The sequence below is a fragment of the Primulina huaijiensis genome, chromosome 12 (genome assembly GCF_012295235.1).
Source record: "Primulina huaijiensis isolate GDHJ02 chromosome 12, ASM1229523v2, whole genome shotgun sequence".
Lineage (NCBI taxonomy): Eukaryota > Viridiplantae > Streptophyta > Magnoliopsida > Lamiales > Gesneriaceae > Primulina > Primulina huaijiensis.
Window position 1 is genome coordinate 3,431,279 of NC_133317.1, and position 11,632 is coordinate 3,442,910.

An 11,632-nucleotide genomic window follows, 5' to 3' on the forward strand; every position below is an offset into this window, starting at 1 on the left:
AAGAAAAAGCCGAGTTATTTATATACACTCTCTTAATTAATACAGAACAAGGAAGTGTTTAATTATGTAATAATAGTACATTTCACCAACTAAAGAAGTTGCAGATAATCCTCGTAGACTTGGTCCAACATATGCGCATCACTGGAAGCATCCGATTGAGGTAGAGGCAGAACGCAATAGCCTCCCAGAAAATCGTCGTCGCCGCCGCAAACTTCATAGTCACCAACCTCCGGCCAAGCCATCGGCACGAAAGACGCTTCCACCTTCCTGCCACCACCCTGCGCTGCCGGCTCGGCGCCATCGCTACTCGAAAACCCACTCAACAGGCTGTCAAGGCTGTCAGCAGTCGAGAAAGCCGGAGATATCCTAATGGCTTTGGGCAAGTAAACTTTGGTCTTCTGAAGATGCTCAGTATCATGACCAACTTTGTTATCGGCTTCGACATTCTCAACCTTTTTCAGCTTCTTTGGTTTCTTAACGACTGTCGCGGTGGCGGCGGCTGCTTTCTTGACTTTGGGTGGTTTGGGTAAGTCCTTGTGAGGTTTAGGGTGGATGCCGGCATTGTTGAGTTTCTTGAGAAGATAGGTATTCCAGTAGTTCTTGATCTCATTGTCCGTTCGACCTGGCAATCTTCCGGCGATTAGGGACCATCGGTTGCCCAACAGGCCGTGCAGCCTCACGATCAAATCCTCCTCATCTTGGCTGATGTTTCCTCGCTTAATACCTGGCCGCAGATAATTCATCCACCTCAATCTGCAGCTCTTCCCACATCTCAGCAACCCTACATATGTACAACAAATACCTCTTAATGGATCAATATTTCCAAAGGAGGGAAGCATATAGAACGTAAACAACTTAAAAACACAAAAAAAAAAAAACATACCAGCTTTCTTAGGGAGAGATCTCCATTGGCCTTCTCCATTTTCTTGGATGAAAGTAGTTAGCAGAGTATCTTCCTTGGTAGACCAGGGTCCTCTCCTCAACCCCACTTTTGCGCAACAAGGGGATCTTCCCATTTCGCTTCCTTCCCTTCCCTTCCCTTCCCTTCTCGCGTGTGTATATATCAATTTTGCGAATAGGAACGCAACAAGTAAGTCGACCAACGAATGGCCTTCTCTCTCACACAGAAGCAGCCACAGAGAGAGAATAGGCAGAGGTCACAAAAATTAATGTTTTTTTATAGGCCACCAATAATTGAATATATATAGAAAAGATGGCCAGTACCAATATATTGTATTTCATTATTATATTATTAATTAAAAAATAATAGAGCCAATAACGCACGATGGACATCAATTGGGTATTATTTTTTGGACAAATATTTTGTATTCACTTACTCCAACAAGCTTCCGAATACACGGCGGCTATAGTACCAACGCAGCAGGTCCTCCTAGATCGAATTCATTCAAACAAAAATATATATATATATTTTTCTTTTTTCTATTTCGTTTTCATACCAAATTACTCTAGGAAAAAATTAATTTAATCCAATTCCAAACATAGTAATTTTTTTTTATCAATTCTTTAATATTAGAAAAACCAACAATGAACTTTCTCTATAATTTTTGAATGAAATCTATGCTATCAAATTTCAGTTTCAGTCCGATATTTTTATTTTTTTGACAAATTTATAAATTTTTCTATGTGAAATTAATGTGGTGCCAATACGACGCTAACTTATGTAATATCCAACATTCCATATATAAAATGATTGAAATTATAAAAAAATCGGAACATACATGACATAAATGATTAAAATCGTAAAAAGAACAAAAACAGATTTTTCTCTTAAATATATTATTTCAATAAGCCATCTTTAATATACTCAACTACTTTGATTGCATTTAGTTGAAGGAGGTAAGAACGACTGACGGGCACGGGCAAACCCATCATTTGATTCGGATCTAGCATTTTTTATTTGAATTGCATTTGTTTTGGACACACTACATTCTACAACTCCTCGTAGGTGTCTACGTTACGCTGGGAAAGTATTTATTACAACGGTGTTGGTGTAAGAACGCTATATTATGCAGCCACATGTTATTAACCATATAATTCAGGATTTGTGATATTTTAAATAGATTGGCGAATTAATATAAAAGCCCGTTTCCCCCATCTACAGTAATAATTGGAGAAACAAAAGCAGAAAATAATCATCGTACCTTTTGGAAAGAAGTTGCTTCGAAATTAACAAAATACGGTGGATAACTTTTTTTTGTCCTTTTGTGTGGGAAAGATGTACCATTTTTTTCTCAGATATTAACATTTTAATTTTTCTCCCTCGCAAAAGATTGATCAGAAAACTCAATTTCTACAGTGTTGTATTATAAGGTCTTTTGGGCTTTGTAAGTTAAAATGAAAATATTCGTATATTCTATTTTTGTCCCCGTCGATCCTTTCTCCGACTCACTTGATCTCTTTTTTTTTTTTTTATTTATTATTATTATTATTATTAATAAAAACTAGTATCTCATACATGAGATTCACGTATGTTTTTTTTTATGGTATCTTTATTATTATTATTATTATTATTATTATTATTATTATTATTATTATTATTAAAAACTAGTATCTCATATATGTGAGATACACAAATGTTTTTTTAAATGTAATTAATTATTAAAATTGGTATGTATTGATGTTTGAATAATTACTTAAAATACAAATGAACTAAATTGATTATAAATTATACAATTTAAAAACAAATAAGTTTGAAAACTTCCTTGAATATAATGTTTGTCATTGAGTTTTTCGATTATTATCGTTATCACATATCAAAAGTTTTAGATCTCTAAGACTCGTAACACTTGATACAATAACATATAGATATCATGACTAAAACGAGATTTATTCAAAACATGCTCTATGTAAGATAAAAACCGACCCTGATTTTTGTTGATTATCATTGCTTATGATATAATTAAATGAAATTGCATTTTCTGTAATTTTAAAGAAACTTTTGGATAAGGAGTCAACTTTATTTTTGGAATAATCACATTATGACTTGCATTATTTCCGGAGATAATTTTTCATTCCCAAACATGATTTTCAAGCTTTGTCACAAGCAAAATAGTGTCATTTCATAATCCAACATAATGATCAATCTTTCGCAACAACATAACCGAGTACCACCCTTCCACTTTAAATCATGATTTGGTACCCCAAAACATCTTATTCTATTTAAGAATTCTGAAATATGCTTTAAAACAAAACTTATACATCATTGGAGCCTCATCTATATGCCTTAACATTTCCGAAAATTTTACTCTTTCGAAGTTTTTAATCAAAGCACCTAACTTTATTTTAAAAATTCCGCAAACAATATCCGAACAGTCTTCAGGCTTAATTCTCCGACCTAAAAAATGTCATAATTTCCGGCTATTTTGGGTTACACGTAAATGTTATAAACAAATATGTGTAACCAACTCATACAGTCGTCGCATCCTGATAGTTCTGAATCATATATCTGGCCCTCCGATAAATGAAGAAGACAATATAATACATTTCCTTGAGTAGAAGCATTCATTTTGTCATGTAAAAGCTAATCATGAAGACATTTGTACATTTCATATCTCAATTATTTTTTATGCATCCGAATATATATCAATCTTGCAGATTTTACCATTGTGCATGCATCAACAACAAACTGTTGAAAAGTCTTTCTCAACACAAAATAGTTGTTGAAGCCTCACAATCTATGTTCATGTAGTTGATAAACAAAAAATTCTATTATACACACTTTTTTCTCCCTCCAGCACATAACTCGGATTATGAGAATGTGATGTTTTCTCTATAATCACCCTCACCATACAGAAAAAGTAGAGGATACTGGAGAGCAATATATGTATGATTCAATTCGTTGATACATTTAAGTCGTCATGCATGTGTTTTTACTAAAATACTTCCATCTCCCATATACTTATCAAAATTTCCCACAATTAGCGCAACAACTTCAGAAGCAAAAGGAAGATTATATCTTCTTTCGTCACCACCTTTTATACCAATCAACTTTAGTTTTAAGTCAGATCGTTCTTACTACGTCATTCTTTCTTTCGCAATCTTAAAAGACTTGAATTATCAGATAGATTTATTGGAAAACTCAATTTCTTCACTGTTGTATCAGAAGCATGCAAATCATATTAGTAAAGTAGATCGCATTAGACAAACCTTATCATCAGAGAAAGTGTTGCTATGGAATCGAACCAATGACAATGCATTCATCAAACACTCACATATTACACTAACTTAGATCTTTTCATTATTGATTTTCTTTTTGAAGATTAAAGATTTCATTCATTCATTCATTCTCAATTGAAAATCCCAAGTCATAATTTACAATGGAATTAAAAAATAAAGGGAAAAATCCCTATAATCTTGGGAAAATTAAGATAAAAACCATGAGTAGCTAGAAAATGTGCGGCATGATTAGCAGACCGACGGCAGTAACAGTCGTCCCAATTCGAGGCTTGGGTGAACTGGTTGACGATAAAGGAAGTAATGGGAGCTTCTTCTGCAAGTGGTGAAGGGTTGGTTGTAAAGAAAGCCACGTTGAATGCGTCGGTTTCAAAAATGACGCTTGGCCGATTGTATATTTATGCCGGATTTGTCTTTTCCAATTAAGCTCACTATTTTTCTTATTGCATGTCACGTGTATTAACTGTATAACTTCACTCTGGTGTACATTTTTATCAACGCATTATTAATTTGGTACAATCTTCGATCTCTATCAACTCAAATACTCTTGTAAATTTTCCAAGTACGAGGTGAACATTTATACAAACTAGTTTATTGCCAGAAAATGATTGTACAGAATAGACTTTGGATCGGTGATAACTTGGAAGGGTGACGGTGGTTTTACTTGATCCTCTCGTGAGTGGAGTGATTGATTCTTTGAGAAATACACAAATTAGTTATAATTTTGATTAATGAGATACGATAATCATCTACAAAATATGAACCCAGGATCGACAGTATCTTCTCCTTTTATTCTCTCACAAGGTCAAAATCAGTGACCCCCTCCGTGCCCAAGCTCTAAATTAACCCGTGATGACAGAGCCTGGCCGACAAAATTGGCATAAGTTAATCAAGAACAGCAACGGCCCAAATCTGGGGACTCGATTTGAAGAAGGCCCACGCAGTATATATATACTCGCATTATTCATTGTTGATTAATAATGCATTTACTGATCCGGGGAGATGTATCATTGGCAAAAGAGCCTCCATGTATGTTAGACTATAAACATAAAGGGTGGTGTTCTTAGATTGCTCCCTTTAGACGGCTTTCGTACACTTTTCAGTATTCAGAACATAGGTTATAAACTTAACAGATATTCCATCCGAAAAAGTTTGCCTATTAGATGGTGTAACCTCATGGATTTATAAGTTACTCTTTGTTAGTTTTAATATTCAACGTGAGATATTTGTAATATTTTACTTTATAATCCGATCGTTCTCCGCAGCGACGAGCTTGGTTAGTGATCTGTTCGAGTTCTCTATCAGAAAAAAAATGGTAGATCCTTAATAGTCCCATGTGTACTTTTTCCCTGTGGACGAATCAATTCATGACAACCGAGAATGAAAGAAACTGTTTTTTTTCCTGTGCTAATCAAAAAGTGAGCGAGGCATATGTCCCAACATGTGCAACCAATAAATGCAATTGTGGCATGCAGAGCGCGCCTGATATAGCAGTTTACGGTGAGAGACACAACGAAGTTGTATAAAGGCAGACCCACAAGAACAATCAATTTGATACTGTTGAAAGAAATAATGGCACGTTTAGCAGACCCCATGTGTACCTGCCCAATTTCAAGGAACATAGATATTTCACATCATCAGCTTTCCAATTACGTAACATCTCCCCCATAAAGATGCTTTTATGTGATCTGAATGAAATGGCGCGAGCTGTAATTGTAACTTTATGGAAGAACAGAGTTTACAGAGAAGAATCATCTAGCCAAGAATTTATGCAATTGATTGGGTCATCAAAAGCCTGAAAAAATAATAGAAAGTAGAAAGTAAGCCATTTAGTTGACTTGTGGCCAGTTATATACAAACCCAATTTCCATTGCCTCTTGGGGCATTATTTAAATAAATTTACTACACTTTTGACCTATAAAGAATATACTTTTAAAACATACACATACAGATTCCTCCTCGATTCTCAATCTACACCGTGTCTCAAATTTCATGATCCATGTTCTAACGGTACATTCTGCGGCCGTATAACAATGTCTCAAAATCGAATAGGTAACCCATAGTTGAGAAATGTTCGAATGCATCCATCCCAACCAGCTGTTACTATCACAAGACCCCACAAGTGAGGAGTGTTCAACGCGTTGAGCCAAGCATTTTTCAGAAACTTGAATTCTGATTTGCATAACGACGGTTTGCCAGTCACTGGTCTTGATTTGGGCAGCCTCTCCTCTGGCCAAGTAGCAGATCCTCTGTATATGGCGTCTAAGAAAAACCCGAGGCTCATGGTAAAACAATCAGGGAAATATGCGGGTAACTTTTGGAGAAATTTCTCGTCGCAATGTCCGTTTCTTAAGATACTTTCAGGTAGTGATCCCAACTTATTCTTCAATCCACACCAAGGGATGGCGATGGAAGAATTGCGGGAGAAGAAATTCTCGCGCGAGCCTGAATTCTTTGATCTAGATGATTTCTGGTCCTGGGCATTATAACTCCAGACATGGACATTTGAGTCCTCTGTGGCCGAAACAAAGTGTTCTCCGTCTGAAGTGAAAGTCGCAGAAACTTGACTTCCTGAACAACGATTGCCTGGAGTCCAAAAAAGAATTTGGGAAAAAGGTCACTTCGGTGACTCTAAATAACATCATTGAACCATTTGATTCAACAATCAATGAGAATTGTTTTTCCTATTCTACAGCTATAAATTAATCATTATTGAATAATTAGGGTTTGTGGTACATCACTTGGTGTAGCAAGGAAATGGCCGAAAGAATTTTTACAGAAAAGGCAAACAAGGAAAGAGGAGCTTGTCACCTCTAAACTTGCCCACAATATTGGTCCCACAAAGAATTCGAACTTGCGCATCAGCAGAAGTAACCATTACTTTCCTTGCATCACTTGGGCAAAACTGAAGAATTAACAATCAGATACAAGATTAAAAAGTACTCCACTGCGGCAAATTGTCATAGGAAATAGAAAACAACAACAATTAAATATGACATTAATTTCTCTTATGACAAACCTCAAATCCAGTTATCCTCTTCCCAGATTGCTTTTTCGTCCCTTTCAGGCATATTTGGTCACCCAATTCCAAACGATTATCTACACGAAAAAAGGATAAGACAGGTAAACATTACCTCTTCCACGCATAAGAGTCAACAGAATGGTAGCACAGTAAAAAATGAAATCGTACAGCATTTTGCTGACTATCATTCTGCATGTCACAGATTATGCATAACTTGTACAACATAGTTAATCAGAATGTTTCACATATTAGATCATAGTATCCATCACATTCTTTCAAGTCACATCGTCCTCTAGTTTCATTGCCAACAATTCTTTTTTCTCCTGAGTACATCTTGTTTTAGCATTACATATTTATTTAGGTTTGTTGTCCAGTTGTGGTAGTCAGGTATTGCCATTCTGTTCCTTACCCAATATCATTTTAGAATTAAAAATGAATAGATAAACTGACACTGGGAAGGAAAACGATGTGTTTATAGTCAAAGGCCACATGCCAATGGAAATGAAAATGGGGATGTGGATATTCAATTCGCAAACCAGCCATTACATAAAGCAAACATATACATGAATGATTTTGTTGTGCTCTACCACAAAAGTTGGCCCACATAAAATTGTCAAATATTCGTTTAGAAGATAACATAATTAAAAGAAATATAAAGTACAATCATCAAGAGTTTTAGGAGATAAATGAACTGATGACGAAGTAATACATTAACCAGTAAGGACAAAGTCACAAGTATTGCATTGAGAAAATATATTTATCTAAGCTTACGGTCTTAGTACTTCTAGGCGTGCTCACAAAAAATGTGCATGTAATTTGTAAGGAAAGGTAAAATCATATATTGTTTTTAAATAGTTGAAAATATGATCCACCATACAAATTTCAACTCACTTTATTGATGCAAATAAAGTTCTTATCATGAATTGAAACGAGAATTAACAGTCTAGTATTGTTCAAGTTTTCGATTATTCTTTTAGTTATCAAAGTTAACTGGTCAAATGAGAGTGGACAAATGGCAGGTATTATCGAAAAAAGCAAAGATTCTTGAAAAGAAAAAAGCAAAGAAATTAATCTAACATGAAATTTTTTTGATGCATTTTCTTTTATGTTTGAATCTGTACCCAAATTTCAAATATCCATTGGACACTTATCTAGTTCAAACATCAAGAATCTCATCAAATACAATCACAAAAAGTGTTGTTTTTTCTAGAAATACCTAAAAATTGCTTATGACACAAAATAAAGTAACAAAAATTTTAAAAATAAAAAATAGGAAAACTAATTAAGGCTTTTGTCCTATGAATATGTGAACCCAATAAGGATAAAACGACGAGATTTGTTTAAGATGAGCATGTTATACATGCAGAGTCAGATTAATTCTTTAATTGCTTTTCAAGAAATTTCTGAAAAAATACTTATAACATAGATTTTTAAAAATAAAAAATAGGAAAACTAATTAAGGTTTTTGTTCCATGAATATGTAAACACAATAAGGATAAAATGACAAGATTTGTTTAAAGATGAGGATGTTATACATGCAGAATCAGTTTAATAGTCTGTAATGGATAAAGGGGCATTCATGTAACTTTCGAGAAAAATAATAAAGTGCGGCTCCCTAAAAGCAGCGGAATTCCATCAACACTAACGAATGATATTTCACATTATCAAGTGTATATAAAAAAAGAATGCCATTGCATTCAAGATCTATGACCACATAAACTTCAAAAAATAACAAGGACCAGTCAAAATCACTACTTATTCAACAGCTTCTGATTATCAGAAGGTTCTTTGTTTTGCCAGTTGCTTGATTCTAAGAACATAAAAAGAAGCAGTTTGGTATTATCTTGAGTAGATGGGCATACCTATGACATCATAAAAACGGCAATTGCCATCTATAGAGCCAACAACTCCTCCCTGAACCAAGTACAAACAGTGATTTTAAGTTTCAACGGAGAATCCAAACATTTTTAACAGTAAAACAGCTCGCAGTTATGTGCATCAACCTTGCCATCAGGACTATAACACACCGCAGTAATGATTTCTCGAATATCAGTCCAATCAACGACTCGACAGCCTTGAACCTCCCAAATGCGTATTTTCCCATCTATTGAACCACTAACAAAATAATTATCATCCACGGGATTGAACTCAACGCAAGTCACTGCATCACAGATAAATTAGAATTAAATACCTGTAAAACGTTACATTAAGTAGAATATTTGCTACGGTGGTGTGAAATATTCCTATTTGCAGATCCTTACCATAGTTATTGTGAGAGAAAACTCCAAGACAATGATCATGATCCAACCCCCACAATCGAGCAGTTTTATCAACTGAAGATGACAGTAAATGCTGCAGTCCGAAAAGAAGTATGATTAGGTTTTAAGACACTTCTTGTGTGCAAAACAAGAACAAGGAGCAATGGTAAAAAAAATTAGCAAATCCAGGACCACGAACCCCATTCTTAGACCATGAGAGAGCCAAAATCTCCCCTTTATGTCCATGAAACTCGTGAAGAGGCTTCTCCAACAACTGAAAGACCTTTTGCGGAAGAATGACACGAGCTGAATCAGTTGTTTTCCTCGATCTTTTTGTCTGAGTAGTACTCTCTTTGGTGCCATTCTGAGGAGCTAACTTAGACAAATGATTCAGTGAAAAGTACAAATGGGAAGGGTCAGCATTTTGAAAATCAATTCGTTTTGTAATGTCATCTTCAACGACTTTCCAGACACGGACAATGCCATCTTCCCCAGCACTAGCCAAATACTGACCATCAGGGCTGAACTTCATTGTCGATATTGAGCCATTGTGGGCAAGAAATTCTTGCCCAGCATAAAGACAAGATAATTCTTTTGAGTGTTTTCTAGATAAATTTACATCAACTCTTCGAGACGCAGACTCTGTCTCAGAATTAATTTCAATATTTTTATCAATGAAGCGCTTTGCCTTCTCAGCAATATGAGTCAAAGCACTGAATTTCTTGAGCCAATTGCTTTTAACTTTCTTCTCTGCATCAACCATGGTACACCCTTTAGAGTCTTTTCTAAACAATTGCGACATTGGAGAACCAACTGTTTTCTGATATTCATCAATATATAACGTTCTATCTGAACTCGTTCTACAAAATGTAGAACTCGAACCAGTGTCAACAAGTTCATCGACAACAAATTCAGCTTCATTGCACAGATTCTTGATTTTCCAAGTAAAGTTCTCCTCTATTGTACCATCTTCTAATAAATCTGTGTTGTTATATAACGGAAAGGAATGCAATGAACGACTTGAGAAAAACTGTGGGTCTGTATCCAAATCTGCCAGCACAGTCTCATCAGTACCCCTCAATCTGTCGACATCTCTTTTCATATCTTCATGCCACGGATCTCCCTCTTCATCTCCAAAAGTTCTTTGCCAATTTGGACTCAAACCCATCCGCTTCAAAAACTTAGCACGCCTCTCTTCAATACTATCAGGTTCATTGCTCCAAAACTCATATCCTAAAGCACAATCACCAAGCAAAGAACTTAACATCTCTTCAGAGCAATCAGAAACCAAATCTGATACAGAAGATACTTCATCACGGCTGTCAAAGAACCTATCCTCTTCCGTATCACTGTAACTAGCCATCTTATATTGAATTCACTGACTCAAACCTACATCCCAAAATAAATTTTGAAATAAAAAACAGTACATCATAACCAAATTGCATTTATTTATCCAGAACCACTTCTACCGAACTAATTATTTTAAACCTCAAACAATATCACAGCCTCAAATAATAATAACAAGAAGAATAAAATTCTCAAGTCTTATTTATCAGAACAAAAAACCCCGCATAAATTAAACTAACAAGAACGCTAAGTCCAAAAAAATGGAAGAAAAAAAAGACTGATAATAGGTCGATTCAAACAGCGTATAACGTATTCATTCACCGAAACCACTGAAATAATCTTGAAAATCAACATGTTAAACACGCCAACGTCTATAAATGATCGAGGATTGATGTCGCCTAAACAAACAAAACAAAACTATGAAATCAAAATAACTGTCACTTTCAGCAAAAAAAATCGTAAATTTCCTCACCTGGGGCTGTCAAATAGCTCATTCAAACCCCAGAAAACCCATCCTCTCTCAGTCACTTCGTAGCATCAACTGCTGAATTTCAGACCATAAATAATATAACCCAAGAACAAAACATGGAGACTACACTAAGTCCATAAATAAGTCATCACAAACAAAACAAAAGCAAAAATCATCCAAAGAATGAATATATTATAAGTATTTAGAGAAGATATGAGATCTTAAACGAGATTTCAAAGAAAGTGGAAAGGGAACAAGGCTAGAAACTCTGGTGAAGGTACTTCCTTTTTTTCTCATTCCTTCCTCATTTCCATTTTCATTTTCATTTTCATTTATTTGTTA

The 11,632-nt window shown here is 35.1% G+C and overlaps 2 protein-coding genes across 2 annotated transcripts; both read right to left on the minus strand.

Annotated features, from left to right (window-relative positions):
- LOC140989195 (uncharacterized) lies at positions 1-1,169 on the minus strand. Its single transcript, XM_073458326.1, has 2 exons — positions 884-1,169; positions 1-781 (listed from the first exon to the last, which is right to left on the minus strand). The coding sequence occupies exons 1-2, from the start codon at positions 1,014-1,016 to the stop codon at positions 90-92; spliced, it is 825 nt and encodes a 274-aa protein (XP_073314427.1). The 5' UTR covers positions 1,017-1,169; the 3' UTR covers positions 1-89.
- A 4,730-nt stretch (positions 1,170-5,899) lies between these two features.
- LOC140989649 (uncharacterized) lies at positions 5,900-11,632 on the minus strand. Its single transcript, XM_073458959.1, has 8 exons — positions 11,294-11,632; positions 9,674-10,863; positions 9,478-9,568; positions 9,220-9,377; positions 9,079-9,130; positions 7,214-7,293; positions 7,006-7,099; positions 5,900-6,780 (listed from the first exon to the last, which is right to left on the minus strand). The coding sequence occupies exons 2-8, from the start codon at positions 10,835-10,837 to the stop codon at positions 6,233-6,235; spliced, it is 2,187 nt and encodes a 728-aa protein (XP_073315060.1). The 5' UTR covers positions 10,838-10,863; positions 11,294-11,632; the 3' UTR covers positions 5,900-6,232.

Bases quoted from the DNA above. Each gene is read 5' to 3' on its own strand.
- LOC140989195 (XM_073458326.1), bottom strand. From the start codon at position 1,016: ATGGGAAGATCCCCTTGTTGCGCAAAAGTGGGGTTGAGGAGAGGACCC. The intron at 782-883 runs GTATGTTTTTTT...GTACATATGTAG, and splicing joins ATCTCTCCCTAAGAAAGCTG to GGTTGCTGAGATGTGGGAAG.
- LOC140989649 (XM_073458959.1), bottom strand. From the start codon at position 10,837: ATGGCTAGTTACAGTGATACGGAAGAGGATAGGTTCTTTGACAGCCGT. The intron at 7,100-7,213 runs GTTTGTCATAAG...TTAATTCTTCAG, and splicing joins AGAGGATAACTGGATTTGAG to TTTTGCCCAAGTGATGCAAG. The intron at 6,781-7,005 runs GTGACAAGCTCC...TTTGGACTCCAG, and splicing joins TATTGTGGGCAAGTTTAGAG to GCAATCGTTGTTCAGGAAGT.